Source organism: Dama dama, chromosome X (assembly GCF_033118175.1).
Source record: "Dama dama isolate Ldn47 chromosome X, ASM3311817v1, whole genome shotgun sequence".
In the NCBI taxonomy this organism is placed as follows: domain Eukaryota; kingdom Metazoa; phylum Chordata; class Mammalia; order Artiodactyla; family Cervidae; genus Dama; species Dama dama.
This window is the reverse complement of record NC_083714.1, coordinates 121,467,832-121,491,468: the sequence shown is the minus strand read 5'-3', so window position 1 is coordinate 121,491,468 and position 23,637 is coordinate 121,467,832. Positions and strand designations below refer to the sequence as shown.

General features: G+C 38.3%; 1 protein-coding gene across 1 annotated transcript in view; it reads right to left on the bottom strand.

The window, feature by feature from the left end:
- DMD (dystrophin) overlaps window positions 1-23,637 on the bottom strand; it is a 2,165,569-nt gene that overhangs the window by 723,683 nt on the left and 1,418,249 nt on the right. Inside the window, exon 49 of the mRNA XM_061137756.1 lies at window positions 13,789-13,897. Within this exon, the coding sequence (XP_060993739.1) occupies window positions 13,789-13,897 (109 nt within the window). The remainder of the gene's footprint in view (window positions 1-13,788; window positions 13,898-23,637) is intronic.

Sequence of the window (23,637 nt, the reverse complement as noted above, 5' to 3'; positions counted from 1 at the left end):
TAACCAGAATCTTTTCATTACTTCTCCCTGTTGGGATTGCAGCACATGCTGTGAATGACCTCCAGAGATCCTCAAGCTGTATGCAGAGAGCAAACTGAATCTGAAAGCTTTATTAGACAAGTTTGTCTTTCAGCTGGTGGGAATGGATGTCAGCTGTACCAGGAAAAAATAAAATTTCTTGTGAAACTGGGTCCTGACCTTGAGAAAAAAACCTCAAATCTGAGTGCATGCTTCCGTTCTGAGTCCTGTCCTTATTTGTTAAACATGGAGTGCAGGTTCAAAAGAAAGAGGCATGTTTTACCTTAAACAAATAAGAATCAGGAAGAAAAATAATAGGGCTCCTATTTTGGTCTTGTTGGATTTAGCAAGCAAAAATGCTTATCACCAAATCATAGGGTTAAATGTTTTAATATAGCACAGGGAACTATACTCAATGTTTTATAATAACCTATAAGGGAAAAGAATCTGAGGGAAAAAAAAATATATATATACATATGAATTGCCATGATGTACACCTGAAACTAACATGACATTGTACATCAACTATCAGTTCAGTTCAGTCGCTCAGTCGTGTCCGACTCTTTGTGACCCCATGGACTGCAGCACGCCAGGCCTCTCTGTCCATCACCAACTCCCAGAGTTTACCCAAACTCATGTCCATTGAGTCGACTATACTCCAATAAAAAATACTAATAATCAAGGAAACAACATTCTCACTCATTTCAACACGAGAAGGAAAACTACCTCCTGTACTTAGAATCCATAGTAAACATAGGAAGTTTATTTATATCTTTTATCCATAAATTTCTTCAGGAAGAAAGAACAGTTCTGGGAAACTGAAGTGACAGTGGCAATTACTTTATTTTAATAAAGTCTCCCACTTTTCTAGTGGCATGTTATTTAGCTTCTGCTTTTTAATGTGGGATGACAATGATTTTTTGAAGTTGTGAGAACTATCTCAAAAGCAAGAATTGAAGGTGTTAAAGTTCTGACTTTTCTCCTATGGTAGGTTATAATTCAATTTAGGCACTGGTAGAGTTAGTGCTGTTAGCAATCTTGCATAAATATTAGAATAGCTACATGGAATGTCTGTTTAATGAACTCATCATAGGCTGGAAAGTACTTTGGAAAAGGAGATTAGAACATATTTTCTTTAAAATATTGAAGATGAGAGAAGAAATAAACTGTATAAATGTTAAGAGGAATATAGCATGTGATGTTAGACTATAAAGTAGAGGTTCTCAAATTGGATATCAAGGCACAGTCAAGAATGAGAGTTAAGGAATGAGATGGGAATGATTTAGGCTATAAGATTTGCATCAAAGCCACAGCACATCTCTATTTGATCAATACTGCAGCCTGTAAAAAAAACTTAGGATTTACCATTGAGGATGTGCAGATGAATGTATCTGTCAGCTATGTCTAAGCCAAAAAACAAATTGATATATATAAGAATATGGACAAGCACTGAAACCAAACTCAGGAGAAGTGGGCTTGAGTCCTGATTCTGCTCCTAAACAGTTGGACAACCATATAAGCACAGTCTCTCTGGCATTATAATTACATAGGAGATTGATGTACTTGATCCAACTCTAAAACTACTGTTAATCTAGTCAAAATATATGAGTTTAACACTATCACATGCTTATCATTGAATAAAAGCTGTGTACACAAAAGGGCATGTTTTGATAAGCAAGATATAAAATAGGATGTTTTTGGAACTTAGAGTCTGTTTTAAATAAAGACACAAATAGTTAATCAAAATAATGGCAAGGATACGAAAGAGAAAAGGTATACCTTGTCATATAATACCTCAAAGAAAGAGCCTGTGCAGCTGAGATCTAAAGGATGAATAAGAAAAGAGATCATCCAGATGAGAGTAGTAAGTGTGGAAACCCCGAGCCCAGGAAAAAGCAGACCTGCTAAAAGAACTGAAGAAAGCCAGAAGGGTTGGACTTTGAAGAAAAAGGCAGACAGTGCAACAAGAAGGGTAAGCAGGGGAACCATCGTCTAAGACCTGGTGACCATGTTAATGATTTGGAGACTTATTCTAAAAGCAGTGGGGGCACCATTACAGAATTATAAAAGGATGAGGTTTATACTTTGCATGATTGTTCTTTATGGAATATGTTTTTATGGGGAATGGATTAGAGAGAGGTGAATGAAATCAATTAGGAGGCCAGGCATCCATGATGGTGGTGGAAGGGATGCAGATGGACAAAATAACTTCAAAGATATTTAAGTATTACTGCAATCAGTAAGATTTGGTGGTTGATTCAATGAGGAAAGTGAGGGGAAAGGGGGTCTCCCTCCAGGATCACTTACTAGTACTGGCTTGATTGGATGGTGTTGCTATTGCCTGAGATAAGAAATAGAAGGGCTTCCCTGGTGGCTCAGATGGTAAAGAATCTGCATGCAATGCAGGAGATCTGGGTTCGATCCCTGGGTCAGGAAGATCCCTTGGAGAAGGGAATGGCAACCCACTCCAGCATTCTTGCCTGGAGATACAAGAAAAGGGGCAAGAGGAAGCTCCCTAGTTCAGTTGTGGACATGGTGGATTCAAAGAGTCTGGGGGACACCTGAGTACAGACACTGAGTGAACTGTTGGATATATGGGTTCCTTGATTTTATGCATTGTATCCTTCTATCACCTTCCCCAAGTTCACTAAATTCAAGAGTGATTCTCCGGCCCTCTCTTATTAGACTTATGGGCACATTTGAAACAGTTTATCAATTCCTTCCTCTTAACTCACTTCCTTCACTTGGCTTCCAGGTTTCTGTCTTGGTTTTCTTCCAACTTCAGAACTTATTACTATAATCCTTACTTCTCACCAGTGAAGTCCTTCAGGGATCTGTCTTTGGGTATCTTCTCTTTTCTCTTTATAGTCACTGCTTGGCTTTAACTAGTACCACCTCATGACTCAACTCTACGCTAAAAATTGCACATTTGCATCTCTAGGTTGGACCTCTCTCTTAACCTCCAGAACATACATCCCTCCCCTTATACTTCACCTCCGTTTGGTTAACTAGTAGGCATGCATGTGTGCATGTCTGACTCTTGTAACCCTGTGTACTCTAGTATTTTTGCCTGGAAAATCCCATGGACAGAGGAGCCTGGTAGGCTATAGTCCAGGGATTCGCAGAGTCAGATACGACAACATGCACACACACACACACACACACACACACACACACACACACACACACAGAGAAAGACATGACTGGCTAAGCTAAAATGTGGCAAAAAAAAAAAAAAAAAAAAACAGGTCCTCAAACAGCTGTCAAATTTAGTAGGAGCCAACAGAACATTGTAGCAGGCAAAACAATATCACCGTATAAAGGTAAGAGAAGGTAAGAAAAGGGAATGCTGACGTTGTGATGTAACTGAGCTGTGAGTAGAATGGCAATTATGGAACTGGATCCAGTTCTGCAGCCCACAACAGAGAAAAGTATGGAAAACACACTTGGGATGTTAGAAGCGGGGGCACAGAGATGTTGAAACACTTGAGACACAGAGAGGTTTAAACATTTGAGACAGCATTTTTTGTAGTTCACAGGCTATGGGGACTCACATGATCTGTGCCAGAAAAACGAAATTTGAAGGGAGATTAGGTAACAAACTTTGAATAATGTCAAAATGTACTTTTCCTACTCAGAAAGTAATTTAGACAGTAACTGGAACTTGTGTTAGGCAGTTGAAAGATGGTTTTGAGTATAACAACAGTGGGGGAATGCCACCCACACTTGATTTTTAAGAGTATGCAGTTAACCTTAAGATTGCTCCTGAGAGAGAGAGAAAGAGCTTTTCCTGAAGATAGTGAGGAAGAATGAATGACCTCTCAAAGGCTACAATCTTAGAATCTATGGTTTAAGTGCAAACTATTACAGTTTCCTCCATTTGAAATCTTCTTTCTTTGAGGGTTAAGTTATATTTGGTTTCAAAATGATTCAGTGAAATTTTGGAAAATATTAGGAATACAGGGAGAAGCCTAACTTTTGTGGACTGTGGGGTGCCTACTCTCTCCTGAATGTGTTTAAAGAGTCCTAATTTCTCCTTGATAATAGCTTGAGAAGAAATACAACATTACGGTATATTCTATAATGATTTCCAGCAAAGATCCTTTTTGGGAAGGAGTTAAGTAATAAAAGAAGGCTATGGTAATTTAACTGTAATAAACCCTTTATTTCTATAAAAATGCAGGATATGAGTAACTGAAAAATCCCCAATGATCAGAATACTTTATTCAACCACTGATGTTATTCTCCTCCTTCTCCTACACTCTCCACCCCCAACGCACAGAAACTTCCAGGAAAGCTGCCAACAAGCATTAGAAATGATAGATGAGAGCTTTTCTTCCTTTGCCAGTGCAGACCCCAAAGCTCAGCCCTAACCGGAGATGGTAACCAAGCCATAAAACTGCCAAAAGGTTAAGAGAGGAAGAACAAAGGGAACTTCATCATCACAAACATGGATAATTAACATCTAAATACTCTGGTTTTCACAATCCATCACTGTCTTGGATATTAACAAGGACACCACTGTTATACCCTCCCTGTGAACTAGGGAACTTTGTTGAGGAACCTGGCCTGGAACCAAAGACTCCCCCTGCCTACATCTGAAGACTTCATTCTCATCAGTGTAAGCAGCACTGGGGACTCAGCAGTCAGGCTTTACTGTTGTCACTTTCCTTTCTATCTCATAATTTCAAGCATTCTCACCTCATTGATATATAAAAATAAGATTTAATTAATGAATTAGTTTATTCCTGCCAAGAGCTGGAGGGTCTTGTAGTTGCTCAGGGCTTTGAAATCTCTTGGGAAGGGTCAAAAATTCATTTCTTATCCTGTTATCATAATTGACTAGGGGACCTCCTTTTTTCTGGCATAAAATCATATTCCTAGGATTTTAGACTTTCAGGGAGTTCTTCTTTAAGGTTTAGAGGCTTTAATTCTAAAACCGAGTATGGTATAGCCTTTTTCTAAGTGTTTTCAATAAAACAGTCATCTGTTAATGAAACAGAGAAAGACTTGGCTGAAACTGATGAGCCTTATCCGAAAGGTTCAGCTGAGGCAGAATTAACAGTTGGAAGCCCAGCCAAAACTGGAAAGGGTCTGGGTGGCAATCCTTTTTGTGTTTCTGAGAAGGATGAGGACCCAAAAGAGGAGTAAGAATGTGAGAACTAATTGACAACTTCCTTCCCTCCTTATCTCATGATCACTGCAGACAAACAAAGGTCATTTTCATAATAAATGATTTTTTTTCAGAATTTAAATCAAACAAATAAACAGTATGCCAAGATTATATTTAAGTTCCAATTAACCACATGTTTTCATCAAATTGCCTAGATACTTAAAGGATAACTGAACTAGCCTTGGGAGGCTTTATTGAACTCTAGAGAGGCAAGTGAAGTGCAAATCATAAATGTAGAAATAATGCTATATGTGTTTGATATTTAAGTACAGCCTTCAAAACTTTAGATGATAAATAAATCACTGCTTGAAATACACTGCTCTGATTAATAACATAAGCTTTGGCATTACAGAGATGTATCTTCAAATACCCACTCTGCCACTTACTAGCTTTGTAACTTTGGACAAACTCTTCTGTTGCTTGGTTTTCTCAGCTACAGAATGGGAATCACAACAAAACTCATGTAAAAAGTACAACCATGGCACTAATTATAAGCCTTTTTGTATTAATTTAGATTCATTCGGAAGTAGACTATAAAACAAGGATTTGATTGTGTGTGTGTGTGTTAGTCAGTCAGTCATGCCTGACTCTTTGCAACTCCATGGGGTATGGCCCCCCAGACTCCTCTGTCCATGGGATTTTCCAGGCAAGAATACTGGAGTGGGTTGCCATACAAATAGTTTGGTGGTTTTCCCTGGTGGCTCAGTGGTAAAGAATCCACCTGCCAAGCAGGAGATGCAGGTTTGATCCCTGGGTTGGGAAGATCCCCTGGAGGAGCAAATGGCAACCTACTCCAGTATTCTTGCCTGGGAAATTTCATGGACAGAGGAGCCTCACAGGCTACCATCCATGGGGTCGCAAAAGAGTCAGACATGACTTAACAACTAAACAACAATAATTGGCAGATGACACCAGGAAGCTGTGGTGGAAGAATAAAGAGATGAATAGGAATGGGAAGGAAGTCTCTACAGAGCATGCTAATAAAACAGGTCATCACTATAGCCAACTGTGGTTCAACTCATTGAAGACTTCTGGTGTTCAGCCCTGGAGTTGTCCTAACCAAGGAATGAAGAGGGTGTGCTATTTATCCCAACTCCTCTCCATCAGTGGTTGAGTACTGTTCTAGCACATCCTCTGCAAGTGAGTGAGCTTCTTCTATGGCAAGAGAAAGTGCCTGGGCAGAGTGATAGGTACTTGCCTTCAGAAGCCTGAGGGTTTACCAGAAGGACAAGTGCTGAGGGGCCATGGGTAGGCCATTAAGGGCCCAATTTGACCCACCTGCTCTTATCTGGTTTCTGTAAGTAGCCTGTTAATAGAATATAGCCATGCCTGTTGATTTACATATTATCTATGGTTTGGCTGCTTTTAGTACACAGTGACAAAGTTGATCCCAAGAACCACAAAGCTGAAAATACTTACTATCTGACTCTCTACAAAGAGAGTGCATCGATCCCTTATCTAGTTGGTAGCACAACTGAGATTAGAATTTAGGCTTCTTGACCTCCAATACAGCACTTGCCTAATTACACTTGAGAATGGCTCTCTCCAAAATTAATTACAGGAAGAGATGGCTTTACCAGTGTTTAATCAACCAGAAACCTCTATTAACTGGCACTTCTATGAGTCTATTTATACAATGGTCATTCATTCCCAGTTATTACCCTGGGAAATCTGAAGAACTCCAATATCCTGATTTGGAGTCTTGACATAAAGCATGTTCTATATGCAATTTCTTTCAGAAATGCTAAATCGGGTATAGTGGAATGTGAATGTTCCCAGACCCAGCAGCTTGTGGGTAAGAAAGGATTCACACTGACATTTACAACTAGATCTGTCAGCTCTTTGCCTCCATCTGCCAAGCAGGCCTTCAGGCCCATGCAAAGTCCTGCCTACCTAATCGTTTACAAGAGTCTTGAGGGGAGCTGCATATAAGCATGGCTATTCCACCCACAGGGAGGTCTAAGCTGCTCTGCTAGGCAAATACTGCTAAGGCTTAGCATGCTGTACGCCTTTTTGAACTTCCAAGCTCCAAAGTTCTGGTGGGGGTGGTGCTGGAACAACTGGAATTCTCTTTGGCGTCCACAGCATTGGCTCTCACTCAAGTTCCATGCTACATTGTAGCCAGGAAACAGGGATGAACTCCTTCCTCATTGATCATAGGCCTATGGCAGTAGTTCTTAAAATGCAGTCTCAAGACCAGCAACATCGGCGCAACATGGAGACTTTTTAGAGATGCAAATTCTCAAGCATTACCCCACATCTACTGAATCAGGACCTCCGGATTGAAGCCCCACAACCTGTGCTTTAGTAAGAAATGGGTGATTCTGATGTACCGTGTAGTTTGAGAGTCACTGATGTAGGACTCTGCACATACACCAATGCTTCCACCTCCGCTTTCTTCCCTTTTCCTCAATATCGTGGTTTGGGTGTTAAGATGGCCACAATAGAGCCATCTCTTCCCTGTATGCACATCCATTGGCAGTGACATCACAGCTCTCCCCTCAAAAGGTGAAGTCGTCTATTTCTCCACCCCTTGAGCCTGGGATGGACTGAAAACTGGCCTTGACCAACAGAATGTAGCAGAAGTGATGTTGTATGAATGACAGAGTCTAGGTGTCAAGACATCTTGTAGCTTTCACTCATCCTCTCGAAACACTGCCCTGAGAATGCCATATAATGAATCCAGTCCAGCCTATGGGAGGATGATAGGTATCGTGAAGAACCAAGGTTCTCCAGCCAACAGCCAGCTGTCAGCTATCTGAGGGAATCCATCTAGTTTCTGTTGAGTTTCCAAATAACTGCATATTGCAGTTCTGCAATATCTACAATATGCAATCTGCATATCTACAATAATGGCCCCTAGCAAGACCTTTAGAACACCTATTAAGTGAACCACAGCCCAACTGCAGGCCCACAAAATCACAAGCAAGCAAATAACCCTTGTTTAAAGCCATTACATTTGGAGTGTTTTAATGCAGAGATAGAAAACTGAAGTAACAAATACACCTGCCAAGTAGGAGACATGGGTTTGACCCCCGGGTTAGGAAGATCTCCTAGAGAAGGAAATGGCAACCCACTCCAGTATTCTGGCCTGGGAAATCCCATGGACAGAGGAGCCTGGCAGGCTACAGTCTATGGGGTTGAAAATAGGTGGACACAACATAGCGACTAAACAAAAAGAAAAATTATATACTTAGGTATCTTAGCAACAACTGCAAATAGTTTTTTTCCAGTGTGCCTCTTTGTCTTGCAGCCTGAAACAATTTATATAGCTCAGGCAGGACCACCTCATCATGTTACATAAATTAAATCATAAAGGAGCTTGGTTTAGTGTTTTTAAAAAGGTCCCTGGGCCTCCATTTCCACACATATAGAAGAAATACATTCAACTAGGTACTTCCAATGGTTATTCTAGGCTCAGAGTTCTTTGATTCTAAGAAATTTGAATACAGTAAACTGATTTCTTCTACTCCTTAATTAGAGAAGACAGAAAAACATTTCTCACTTTTACTCCTCATACATCTAAGACTAAGTTAAATAACATTAACTATGGGCTAACTGCCTTCCTATCTAGAATTTCCATTAGGTTCTTGGACAGAGAGATAGCGCAAGGCACAGCAAAATGAAACACAGGCTTTGGAGCCTGACACACTTGGATTATAATCCTGGCTCTGTTTCTTTCCAGCTGTGTGGCCTTCATCTATTTCCCTTCCGAGTCTTGTGATCTTTACCTTAAAAATACTGTGTATAACCATACATGCTTGGCAATTATTTTGATGAGAAAAGCATATATACAAAAGCAACTAGAATAATAGTAGGAGCACAATGGGAAAAAAATTTACAATGATGAATGATGAATCATATTGTATTATAATATAGTACATGAAATAATAATCAGATAACAGAACTGTATTACAAATTATATTTCCCCTTTTTATATTGTACTTATTTCAGATTATATTCCTGACTTCCAGAAATTTAAACAATTCTTAATTCTGATGTTTAAACTACCACATTAAGGAAAAAGGAATGTTTGATTTTATAAGCAGCTTTTGGCAGAAAAGAGCTGTCTGCAGGAGTCTCCTCGTGTCTTGTCACTAACTTTAAACCAGGCACCTCCAAGCTCTAATCATCACTGGCCTGAGCACATCTTTCACATCTTTTGATCATACAATACCTTGTCTAACTTTTGGTTCTTTCCATAGATCAAAGAAGTAGAAATGAAGAATAAGTAATTAACAGATGACCAGGTCTCTTCTCTAGCTTTGCTTTCAGTAACCTCATGAAAAAAAAAAACCATGTGAACAAACTGTGTGAACAAGATAATATCTAAACAAAGACCACAAGACGTCGCCAAGCCTGCACATAGTGAAGGATGGCAAGGACTCTGACACCCCATTCCAATGATTAACTGAGATTATTTCCCCTTTTCCCTTAAAACTGTCATGACCGAGCAGAATTGTCAGAATTGCTTTTTGGGGACATGAGTTCTCTGTCTCCCCAGATTGCTGGCTTTCTGATCAATAGCAAGTGAGCTTTCCTGGTGGCTTAGATGGTAAAGAATCTACCTGCAATGCAGGAGACCTGGGTTTGATCCCTGGGTTGGGAGGAACCCCTGGAGGAGGGCATGGCAACCCACTCTAGTATTCTTGCCTGGAGAATTCCATGGACAGAGCAGCCTGGGGGGCTACAGTCTATGGGGTTGCAAAGAGTTGGACACGACTTGAACGATTGACACTTTTACTTTCTGGGGAGCCCTATACCAGGCCCAAGATATGGAGCCTCGTACCAAGGTCATCTCCAAAACTGACTGAGTCACATAGCAATCACTGCTGTGAGACCCCTCGCCCCACCTAAACTGGCCAGCTCCCTGACCCCATATTAGGTAAAATTATCCACCCTAATCAATCACCTAATGCCACCCTTCCAGCAGGAATTTTCTTTGTCTTGAGCCTATAAAAATTGGCTGCTAACGCACAAAAGGGATCAGCATTCCTTGGTCTGTCAGGAGGTCGACCCACTGTGCTTGCAGTACCCTCATTACCTCTGTTTTTTGTCCTATCTTTGCCTGAAACACTCTCCCTTGAATGTGTACCTCGCTCACTTCCTCACTTCCATCAGCTTTCTCAAGTATTTGCTTAATAGAAAAGATTCATTGACCCAACTTCAGGCAATCATGCCTTCATTCCTGCTCACTCCCTCTTATCCTGCTTTCCTGTTCTCCATAACTGTGCTTCTCAAAATTCAGCGTGCAGATGAATTACCTAGGGATCTTATTAAAATGTAGATTCTGATGCACTGGGTCTGGAGTGGGGCCTGGCATTCTGCATCTTTAACAAGTGCCCATTTGATATCAATCTGTGGACTGAACTCTGTAACTCTGAACAATATTGAGACAGTATCTGTTTTCTTTATTTGCTCATCCTGTTTCTTTTTTTTTCTTCTTTTATTTATTTATTTATTTATTTTTTATTAGTTGGAGGCTAATTACTTTACAACATTTCAGTGGGTTTTGTCATACATTGACATGAATCAGCCATGGAGTTACATGTATTCCCCATCCCGATCCCCCCTCCCACCTCCCTCTCCACCCGATTCCTCTGGGTCTTCCCAGTGCACCAGGCCCGAGCACTTGTCTCATGCATCCCACCTGGGCTGGTGATCTGTTTCACCATAGATAATATACATGCTGTTCTTTCAAAACATCCCACCCTCACCTTCTCCCACAGAGTTCAAAAGTCTGTTCTGTACTTCTGTGTCTCTTTTTCTGTTTTGCATATAGGGTTATCGTTAACATCTTTCTAAATTCCATATATACGTGTTAGTATGCTGTAATATTCTTTATCTTTCTGGCTTCTCTGTATAATGGGCTCCAGTTTCATCCATCTCATTAGAACTGATTCAAATGAATTCTTTTTAACGGCTGAGTAATATTCCATGGTGTATATGTACCACAGCTTCCTTATCCATTCATCTGCTGATGGGCATCTAGGTTGCTTCCATGTCCTGGCTATTGTAAACAGTGCTGCGATGAACATTGGGGTGCATGTGTCTCTTTCAGATCTGGTTTCCCTAGTGTGTATGCCCAGAAGTGGGATTGCTGGGTCATATGGCAGTTCTATTTCCAGTTTTTTAAGGAATCTCCACACTGTTTTCCATAGTGGCTGTACTATTTTGCATTCCCACCAACAGTGTAAGAGGGTTCCCTTTTCTCCACACCCTCTCCAGCATTTATTGCTTGTAGACTTTTGGATAGCAGCCATCCTGACTGGTGTGTAATGGTACCTCACTGTGGTTTTGATTTGCATTTCTCTGATAATGAGTGATGTTGAGCATCTTTTCATGTGTTTGTTAGCCATCTGTATGTCTTCTTTGGAGAAATGTCTGTTTCTCTTCCAGTCAGATTACAGCTGAACTTTGATTAACACTGGGGTTAGGGTTGACTTACTGCACAGTTGAAAATCCAGTCTGCTCTGTGTATTCATGTTTCTGCCATTTAGGCAGCTCCTTCACATGCACAGGTTCAACCCACCATGGATCATGTAGTACTGGAATATTTATTATTGAAAAAATTTTGCACATAAGTGCACCTGCATAGTTCAAACTCATGTTGTTCAAAGGTCAACTAGAAGGGTTTCATGAGGGGAGGGAACTTAACTTACTCTATGCCACAGTCTCAGCACCTAGTATAATGTTCAATACATAGAAGTTACTCAATAGATATTAAGTAGATGAATTAAATATGTTTCTGGAAACCAAAATTGGAACTTTGAATCTATTCTCCAACAGAACTGTTATAGTCACATCTCAGAACTTTACAGGTTAAATAGATTTCTGTGCCCTGCCTTTCAAAACTTCCAACCATGTGAAAGTAGCTTAAATAGGAGCATAAACCCATAATTATGTCAGAGTTCAATAAAAACAAATTATTGGAACCCAATCTCTTTACAGAGTTAGAGAATCTGAGACTGAATATCAGGAGAAAGCTAGAGAACAAACACCAATAAATGATTACATAGGGACAAACTATGCATGTGTGCTGAGGGAACCAAAAATTACAGGTCATAAAAAGAAATAAACCTGATATAATTAATTGAAGATAAACACTGATAGAGCAATTTTAGTGTCCCAGATTGACCAAAAAAAAAAAAAAAAAAAAAAACAGGAAGAAGAAAGAATGCTCGCACATCTTTTTTAAGTATCTGATATCAAATTTAACTCTAATGTCTTCTTAGAAACCCCAGAGGTACAAAAGACACACTGTTCCCAGATTATAGAGCATCTTTCAACCTAAGCGCTGTTTATGCCTTCTACTGAATTATCATTGTGCTACCTTGGGTGTTCTTTCCATTGTGATATATTTTTAATTGATATGAAATAAAAATCAACTTTACTTGAAGAACCATAGTTAAATACTGCAAATATCTGATCTTTGAAAAGTAGAAAAGGAAAAAAAAATGAAAGCAAAAAACAAGAACAGGAAAAAAAAGATATTTCTAAGTTCTATCTAATTACAGAATTGGTATAGCAGAAAAATTTTTTGGCTCCTTGCCCATGGGGCTCAAAGCCAGCCTTAACATTGCCATGAGATTTTATGCATACCTTCTACTAAGAAATGAATAGAAGGTGAAAAAGAATAGACTGAAAATATGCAGTAAAAACAAAAGTTAAAACTATAGCTAAATGAAGAAACATTTTTCCCCCAAGTCTACTTGGTGGTAGTCATGGTCCATTTTCCTTTTTCTTGAACTAAAAATGGAAGAGCTCTTAAGATTGTCTTCAGATGGAACAGAGGGAAGTGCTAGGAGGACTGTGTGTATTTCTGTGGTTTGGGGAATTTTTATATTTTTGGTAACACTGCGTGACTTGCAGGATCTTAGTTCCCTGACCAGGGATTGAACCTGTGTCCTCTGCAGTGAAAGCACACGGTCTTAACCACTGGACGGCCAGGGAAGTCCTTGTGTAGGCATCTTTGAATAAGATTATCTAAAGGATATAGGATTCATTGAGATGGGGTCCTTACATATTTAGTCTTGGAGGCTCTACCCTGACTCCCTCTTTGGGAACAACACACCTATCCCTCAGACTGGAAGCACTGACAGTTGATGGTATTCCTTACTGAGAATTGCCTTTGGCCCCAGAAGACTCTTCTAAGATCTCCTATTCCTTCCAGTGGGCAGCCCCTGGACAAAGGCTGGCTGGTTCAGGAATACAAAGGCCAAGCTCTGTTCCTGCAATTCAGGAGGGCTCTGGACAACCCACTCAGCCCTAAGGCTCCTGTGGGGTGGGTTGAGGCCTCTCTTGCAGTCAAATCACTCTGCAGCCCCTCAGGCCCTTCTGTTATCTCTGCTAGGGGTCTTTCTTCACTGTAGGTACATTTCTGGAGAGCACACTCCTAAATACTTTGGTGACTCCATAAGCTCGATCAGTCTCTTGCCAAGGAACCTAGCTCTAAGACATTTTGCAATGTAAATAACCCAAGTTTATTCCTATTTTCAGCATTGCAACTCATTTTCCCTTTAACCCAGGGAGCATCTCACTGTTGTGCTTTTGAGCAAATGTCCAAAGCCACAGAGAATGCGATCCAGCATACTTACGTGCTCCAATTGCTGTCAATCCAGGGGCTGGGCCAGGCCACTTTGCCCTCAGCTCTTGAAGTAAGTGGGTTACCGCCTTCCACTCCGAGCTCAGATCTTCTAACTTCCTCTTTAATAGAAAAGCATGCATGTTATTTATTCGATTAACATCTTGCAGTAACTTAATTCACCAAGTTATTAATTTATTTTGTGAATACATTATTGTATTTCTATTGTATTTTACTTCTAAATTAACTTTTCTAGGTGGAATTCCTTTCAAAGGTATTTTAATTAAATACTTCAACCAACCTCACTACAAATTTTTATTGATTGTTTGCTGCATACAGGCTCTTGCTCCAGGCACAATTTCATTGAAAGGACGTAGAGTGCAAACATTATTGAAAGCAAAACAAATAAACAAAAAATGTCATCTCAGCAATTGGCTTGACTGTTTTAAACAGTATCTAGTGTGGCTGCATACCAGAATTTTCAAGAGGACATTAAAAGTATCTTATTGCCCTGGCTCACCCCAGATCAATCCTATTAGCAACACTTGGAAGGAGGGGCTGAGGTACATGTGGAGATAAGCCTCTGAGTCCACTTTAAGGAAGGACTCTTGTCCCAAATGGTGAAGAAGATGCCAGTAGACATCCTTCAGGTGTCAGGAGCCAGTTCCTTCCGGGACTGTCTCTGCTGTGGTGATCTGCCTTGCCTAAGGACTTGCCCTTCCCAGGGCAGCCCTTATTCAAAGGCTGATCAAGGTGAGAGTATAAAGGCTCAGCAAATTTGGTTCAAAGCAGGACCATTTGGAGGGTCATTTTAGCTGCAGTAGGGTCAGCCAAGCCTGTATATGGTCAGTGATGTGTATATGTTAACAAGTAGCTCTGGGGAAAACAAAGAAACAAATTGATTTTAGTGTTTGCTAATTTCTGTGGTATAGATGGTCCAACTATAGCCAATTTTAGTTACCAGAAGAACGTCAAGTAGCTCACAAAGTGCCTGAAAATTTGCTAATAGGTCCTTAGGAACAGATCTAAGCCACTTCCAGTGTAACACTGGATAATCATAAGAACTTACTGCCAGTAGAATGTGAGGAGAGGTAATATCTGTCAGTTCTGGGCTGATCCTTATAAAAATTGAGTGAGGTTTCTCCATACATTCTTTCCCTTTCCACTAGCTGGAGGCAGAGGACTCAAAGGTCCCAGGTCAAACTTTCTCAATGGATTGGGGGGATAATTTATCATAATCCTTTGGAGCAGTGGTTCTTATATGTTGGGGCCATCAGAATCACTTGGAAGTCTAGTTAAACCACTGATTGCTGGCGTTCAACCTCAGAGTTCTACATTCAACAGATCTTGGGTGGGGCCCAAGAACTGACACTTCTAACAATTATCCAGTTGATGCTGAAGTTGATTGTCCAGGACCAGAGCCTAAGGCATCCATTATAAGCAATGAATTACCTAGCCATCTACAATGGAGTAGATATGTATCATCCTTGATAAAAATAAGAAAATAGGTCTTAAATCATTTTCTATAGGACTTAATTTTCTTGAAAAATCCCACTTAAGCAAAGCTGCTAAGGGAATAAATACTAAAATAAATAGTAAAAAGTTATCACTTCCTGTTTAACTATCATCTGTGCTCTTAAGGTTATTTATTCTATTATGTCTGACATCATGTCAAGTCAGGGCTTTTAATTTCTTCTCTCAGAGTACATGCTGTTAAACATTTACTATCACATCAATGAATATTATTTCTTTTTATTTATTAAAACATAAACCTTGAATCCAAAAGTGAACAAAAAAAGATGCCTCTGATCAGTGAGGGAAAACTACCATTGAAAGTCATGACATATGGAAGATATTTTTCTGTTCTGACATCCGAGCTAAACATTGAGAATCAAATATTATCCAAGGCTGGTGAATTAATATATATATGTATTTGGTCTTTTGATTCCCCTGCTAAATTGCAGTGAGTTCACAGGGAAAGAATAATAAGAGGAACTAGAAGTAACTGAGTTGATAACAACAACAACAACAAATAGCAATAGATAATAGGGGAGAGACAATAAATGTAAAAGTAGCTATCTGAAAACATCATGATCTTGGGTCACTTATTGAAGGGACAAGGGTGCAGTAAACGGTCTCATACATTATATAACCTATAGGAAGTCACCTGTATATGCTGAGAGACAAAGAAGGAGAGAGGAAGAGAGAGAGGTTAGAGACTGACTTACATACTGTTGAGATCTGCCCACTCTTACACTCAGTAAGCATATGGCCCCATAGTGAGTAGGCGAGGAGAGATGGGAATTTGCTGTTTCTACAGTTGGCTTAGGTTTCACTTTCTTCTCATGGTGTAAGCATCTCACTGCACTGAGTTAGATTTTAAATATTTAAAGTATTTATCTAACAACCTGCCTCTGAAATAAAATTAACTATTTCATCTGGGTCTCAACTGAAGACGCAGTGATCAGTACTGAACTTCATATTCCATGTGCACAATGAAATTGAGCAGGACCCTGTGGGGATCCTGGCACAAAAACCTTTCTCTGTCCCTTATTTCTTGTTGGTAGGAAATAGGCTTCATTCAGCCTCCATGACTTTCCCTGTGTTCCAAAGGTCAGGTTTGAACAGTTGCTAATCAGGAAAGGGAGGGGATGCAAAGACAAGGGAGGAGCAGTCAAGAAACAGCAGAGCAGCCTTGATGCAGGCTCTTCGCTCCACCGCAAGGGATACACATGACAATATCTTTGAGCTCTTCTGCAGAACTAAAACCTCCAACAAATGGAAGATGTTAACTACTTGATGAGGCATTCTTCATTCCAGAGACAAGGTTTGATAACCTCAAGATCCACAGAAGCTCATCAGGAGACCCCTGAGGCCAGATTAAAGAAATGCAGGCCTTGCACACACCCTTATCTTTATCAGCAACCCAGCTCTTGAACCATTTCTATAAAACTCCTCACCCAATCCCCCCACATAGGACACACAGTTTTGCCTGGCAAAGCAATAAAACTAATCTCTTTTACGTCACCCCAAACTCTGTCTCTGAGATTCAGTTTGGCACCCATGCAGAGAAGCTGTTTCAGCATCAGGTAACTGTACAATGAAACAATGATAATTAATGCTTATAATGATGACCCTGAAAACTAAGAAAGTTTTAAATTACACTATGTTTTAGTGTCCAAAGTCCTGGATTTCAGTCCTAACTCATTACTACTGGTTTTGTGATCACTAGCAAAATCAGGTAGGTCAGTCAAATTCATCATCCTTGAAACATGTATACAATACTACCACCTAACTCATAGCTTTGTTGGATTAACTAAATGAGATCTTTTATATGAAAAGAACTCTGTGAACTGTAAAGTACTATAAAATTGTTGATTAGTTATTATGCACTGCTTAATAAAACAAAACAGAAGATAGTCAATAAAAGTTTTCATTAAGATAGTTAAAATGAAACTATTTCAATGCTTAAAAGATTTGGTTTAGTTTATCCTGAAAATAACATGTTTATATATTCAATTCTCTTTTATTAATACATAAAACTCTGAATGGTCTATTCATTTATTAGAATGTTATTTTGCCCATTGTTTTTTCCAGATGGGTAAATAAGGTATTTATATAATTTCAGATGTAGAGATTTTAAAAATTAAGTAGTAGCCCCCAGTGTACCACAAACATCTGATACCACAAAGAAGCTCCGAAGTGTATGTTACCCAATCTTTCATAAATAGTAGCAAATGACATCATAAAATGGCTATAGACTTTGATTCAGCTGGTCACAAAAACACTTTTGCAACTTTTCAAGTACCTGTTGTACTTAGAGTTGAAACTGACTATATATTATGGATAAATATATAGTATTTATATATAAATGCATATTATTTATTATAGTTATACTATTGGTATAAATACATTATTATTAAATTAATTAATTGTTATATTTATTATTATAAATATAATAAATACTATATTTGTTATATATAAATTTACATGTTTATATATAATAAATAATATATATTATAATATATATATATTATTTTTCATTTGCTTTTGTTTTCCTTTTTTGTTCCCTGGCCTGTGCCCTTATTTTTTATTCTCTCATCTTTTCTATTAGGCTGTAAAGTTCCTTCAGGTAGCAAAAAATATTTGGCTGCAGCAACCAATGCAGAATTCTTCACATAATAGACTTTCAGCCATACCCATAAAAAAATGTAAAAGGTAATGACTTGCTAATGATGTTAATCTTTAACCAAATTTAAAGGAATCAAATACATGTCTAAATTCCAACATCTTTAAATATAAAATCAGTGGGATAATAGTTATCAAGTCCTACTCTTGACTAGGTATCCAGAGTTTTCAGACTTTGAATATGCTAAGCAAAACTGCAGACCCCAGGATTTCCTCACAAGAGCTCAAAACTCAACAGTCATAGGAGATTCATGTTTTACCAAAAAGGAGAAACCCCGAGATCATTTTTTTTAAAAGGGAAAAATGAAATTCATTCTAGGGGGCATTTGTACCTGACCATTATTCTCCATTGTGTGTGTGTGTGTGTGTGTATGTGTGTGTGTATAATTTACCTGGAGTTAGTCATTAAATGTTAAGACAATTATATCAAACTATGAAATTTCTTCTTTATGAAGAGTGAAAATTAATTACAAAAAATTATTCCTGAATATAGGTTTCCTTTTTAATTGTAAAATGTAATATAACTGAACTGCTTATGTTTGGGATAGTCAAAATTTTAAAATCTTGTATTTTTCTCTTGTGTTAACGTTTGGCATGATATTAATATCTGTTACATAAATAAATGAATCATCCTATGACTTTATGTACATAGACACATATGTGAATATTGTAACTGAAACATCTATGTCTCCATGTCTGCTTCTATAAATGCAATTAATACAACTGAGGACCAGAGGTGAAATTCAGATCTCTAAAATGCTCGTCCAGTTCCAGCATGAGCTACTGAGTAAGACTAAATTGAGACTCTTCCCCAAAATATTTTCTCACAAAAGAGTTAGTTCATATTAGCTTATAATGTCTTTTGTTTTTCAATTGTTTTATTTTGAACAACAAAATTCCACAGTACCCTGAAATACTATCAAGAGATATGAATTTGGGAAGCATATAGGAGTTATCTGCCAGAACTGGTTAATAGAACAAAAAGGAAGTGAAGAAAATTAATAAGCTATTAACAATCATTCCTAGGGTATACTTCACATTTACCAGTGGTAAAAGTCATTGTAAGCAAATGTTTTAAAGATAGTTTTAAAAAGCTAAACAATAAGTTATTCTGATGGGGTGATATATAATTCACATCTAAGAATAATGAAAAGATTCTCTCTCCTAATATTTTAGGAATGGGCACTGAAGTTAGGGATAAATATTCCAGCAATAACATCAAGGAAGTGAAAACCAGGCCTTCTAGTAAATGGCAGTTAGCTAGGTATGATGGTCTCAAGTAAACATAAACAGCCACAGAAAATAAACTATACAGAGATATGGACACCCAAAGGCCATGTTTGGGGTAAGACAGAGACAAGGCCACTATGCCACCACAAAAATGACAAAGAGGAGGTACTGTTACTGCTTCTTAACTCTGCCCTGCTTTAATCCTTTCACCTTCCAGATAAAAACTGTTAGGTATGTTCCTAGTTGTCTCTGGACAGAGCTTTGACTGTACCATTTGGGGATTAAAACACTGCCATATTGCAAATAACTTAGAAGGAAGACAGTAAGCTCTAGAATTCTGGAATATATGTGTGTGAGTGTATGTATGCACGTGTGTGAATGAACTTTTTTCATAAAATACAAATGTGGCAAAAGCAATATTCCTAATTAGTGTGTTATTTTATAAAATGTGTGATTTCAAATATTGGAAGTGATAATCAATTAAGAAATTAAATATAACTAGGCATTTGACAATCTCATCCACATTCCTAAATGATTCTATCAATTGCTCAAAAATTTATTATAAATTTTATCTTCTCAGTGGGAAAGTGGGGTTCTCCTTATATTCAAGCATAAGTGATTAGCACTGATTCAATCTCTCATGGTCAAGACTTTTTACTCAGTTGTAAAACTTATTTGCACTAAAAAATGAAATTCTGATACTCATCTATTAATAAGTTATAAAATCTCTCTAATATTATTACTCCCTATAGTTCTTCCCTGAACTGTTTCTATTACCTTTGACATGGAAATTGTGCTTGTCAAATGAGTCAATCAAAATGGATCTGTTCTTCTGGGGGATAGACTCATATCTGTTATCTTGCTATTGATTCTGATGTTACCAAAAAAAAAAAAAGCTACACCATGTAAATGAGATCATAGCCTGATAGATGATTTATAAAGATCCAAGTACTGTTATAACCATAATATGTAACTGGGCAACATTTTCACCAACAAGACAGCACTTGACCTTCTATATCGTATATACATTTTCAGATGCACATCTGTTGTGAGTGATATATTTTGAATTATCAGGCAAAAAAATAAACTCAAAGAGTTTTTCAAAATTTCAAATGTTGATGTTGGCAGTAAAACAAACTCAGGAGGGAAAAAAACAGCTTAATCTAGTTAATTAACAACAAAACAGCTGGGAAAATGAAACATCCCTGGTTGTGACTGACTATAATTGAAAATGACTAATGATGCTGTCATTCTGCAGCTTATATTGGAGGAAATGATGCCTGGAAGATGGTAATTGCCCTCTTGACCATTTGTTTACAGCAATTATTTTTGTGTTAAAGGTTGGGGTGGAACACTTTGGCCAAATATAGAAAGTTCCTAACACCTCATTTTTTTCTCTTAACATTTAAAAAAATTCAAGAGCAGTAATAAAACATATTATTAGATTCATGTTAAGATTTTTCTGGATAATTTAAAAAGTTAACAAAGCAAACCAGCTGGTGTGATCTTATCACTTCACCAAGTAACTAAGACATTTTAAATTTCATTAATGTTCTCAGTTCTAATAATGGAAGGTGATATAAGTATTTCAAAATATATACACACATTTAAAATTTTTTAACAGGAAGAGTGGTGTTCCAAAATTAAAGAAAGTGCAAATATAAGAGAATGCCATCCAAATGCTTAAGTTCTAAAGAACTAAACATTTTTTAAATCAAATAACAAGTGGCTTTTCTTTTTTGTAGTAAATACTGTTGCTACTGAGGGCAGTTGTCTTTGTTGCTTTTTAACTGCTAAATTCAGGGCTATTGAGGAACCTACTCATTACTCAGTGAAAATGGAACATATTAAAATGATTCCACCAACAGCATTACCATAAAGTATTATTACCAAAAGTATAGCTTAAGCAAAATATTCAACAATTTATTGAACTTCAATTTATTGAAGTTATCCAAGCAATCTTCAATAGCTTCTGAAGTTAAGATAAAGGAACAAGGTACAAATCAAATGAAATAAAAAGTGTGTGTGTCTCTGTGTGTGTGTGTGTGTGTGTGTGTGTGTGTGTGTGTGTAGGGGAGAGGGAGAGGAGATAGAAAGCAAAACAAAGATGCTTACTTCTTCAATTATCTTGTTTTAAGATTCATCTTTGAAAATTAAGGAAACCCTAGAGAAGTTGATGAAGTGAAGGGTAAAAAAAAAAAAACAACTGAACAGGGATGAGCCAAGCTCTTAAAGAGGACTCAGCTTGGGAGGTTGGCGTAGGAGGTAAGCAGACAGCCTGTCTGATGTAGAATGTAGAAGTGCCAATAGACAGCCAATTTTCTAAGAAACAGAACCATTCTCTGCTGTGTCCTTAATTAGAATGTCTGAAAGTGGTGGACATACTAATTATCCATTTAAATACTGGATCTTATATACACACCATGAGGGATTTTCATTTTCCTTTGGAAGGCTATCACCATCTTCTTTATAATTGTTATATTTTCCAAATGTACCTCCTCCCCAAAACAAAAACCAAACTTTTGTCATGAAAATGTATTGCAGGCTATTTGTACCCTGCCTCCTTCTATTAAAGGGTGAGAAACCTGAAAGTTAAGGAGGCAAGAAATTAGGAATAGTAAAATTTTAAAATTTTGATATCTGAAGTCGAAGTTAAATGCAGGCTTGATTTATGTACTATCAGAGCGATGGCTCACCCTTTAGAAAAATCACCCCTAATCTTTAAAAAGAAATTTTTGATCCATGCAGAGATTTAAACAGCTCCCCTGGCTTGGTACCTTGTATTGCTGGGTTCTAGGTTTTGGAGGATGAGGTGTTTTTTTGTTTGCTTTTTTCTGTTTTTTTTTGTTTTTGTCTTCATTTTTCTTTTTTGTCAGCTTTAGATAGCATCCTTTAATATTTTGTTATTACACAGGAGGAAACCACTCTGTATCTTAGCTTCTTTCCCTTTCCCTCTTCCAACATTTGTCAGCTTTCTTTCAGAGTGCTTTTTCCTTAATGATGAGGGAGTATCTGAGCCTCTAGTGTTTCAGGCTACCAGATGCCCCAGCTAATCTTCAAGAATTTCCAAGGTCATGGTCCTTATCAAAAGCTGCACATGAGGATGCATGAGACAGTGCTCAGGGCTGGTGCACTAGGATGACCCAGGGGGATGGGATGGGGAGGGAGGCGGGAGGGGGGTTCAGGATGGGGAACACATGTACACCCGTGGCTGATTCATGTCAGCGTATGGCAAAAACCAACACAATACTGTAAAGTAATTAACCTCCAACTAATAAAAATAAAGAAAAAAAAAAAACAAACAGGAAAAAAAAGCTGCACATGAATATTCTCTTTCTCCTCACTCCTGATCTCCCAAATCAATTTTGCCCTTTGGCCACTATGAACCTGATATGGTGATTTCTCTCCCAACTTGAGGGGTAAATGGCAGAGTGGGGATGAGTTTTCATTTAAGCTGTGCTTCTCCACCATGAACTGATTTGAAAGGACATGGTGAAGGAAGGGAAAAGAAAAGAAAGAAGAGGGCTGACTCTACACAATGGTTTCCAAGGACGTGAAAGACAAGGAAGTTAACACCCCCCCTGCTCTCTCATTTCAGGAAGGTAATCCCCCTCTTCTGTCACTAACACTGCAGAAGAAATTAGAGACTCCAAGACATGGCAGATCCCAGTTCTGAACTCGTGGTGGCCCAGAATTTGAGGATATGACCAATGAGCCTCAAGGTTTGGATGGTGTACATACAATGGAAACAAATTTTCTCATTTACTTTCAATGAAGACTCTGCCTCTTTTTTTGCATAGAGTCAAAAGCAAAAGCCAACTGTAAGGCATATTTGTAATCTGTAGCAATTATGTCAAATCCTGCATAAACTCTTTGAGGATCAAGCATGAGTAGGCAGAGCAGATCTACAAAATGGTCCATTTGTCCATCTCATTGCTTGCTATGAAAGTCACTCTGTTAATCAAGAAAGGTGGCTGCTTGGGACTGTCTTTCACTAGTGCATCAGAAGAAACCCTGAAACTTGCTACTTTCAGGACCTTTTCTAGCTGTCCAATCTAAAACTATACACGTTGTTACTTTATGAAAATGATCATTCCAGGCCTGGACTGGATGCAAATTACTCTGGGAGGATGTTAGGAGTGGGGACAATATATTCCCGTATAAATGTCTATGGATATCTACTGTGGAAATCTGGGCTTTTCAGCACCTGCTGTTTGGATATTACATTTAGCCCAAACCTTTTAATTTACCTAAGAAAAACCCTCTTGTAAACTGTAAGGAAAACAAACAATTTTCTAGAAATGAAGCTTGGGCCAAGCATAAGCAGTGACCTTGGAGACAGAGTGTAAGTCATGGTAATGTTATTTGCAAGGACAAACTAGTTCTGTATAATGAGGTTATTGACCTGCACTGTTTTAGAGCAGTTTTAAACATGAGGGTGAGG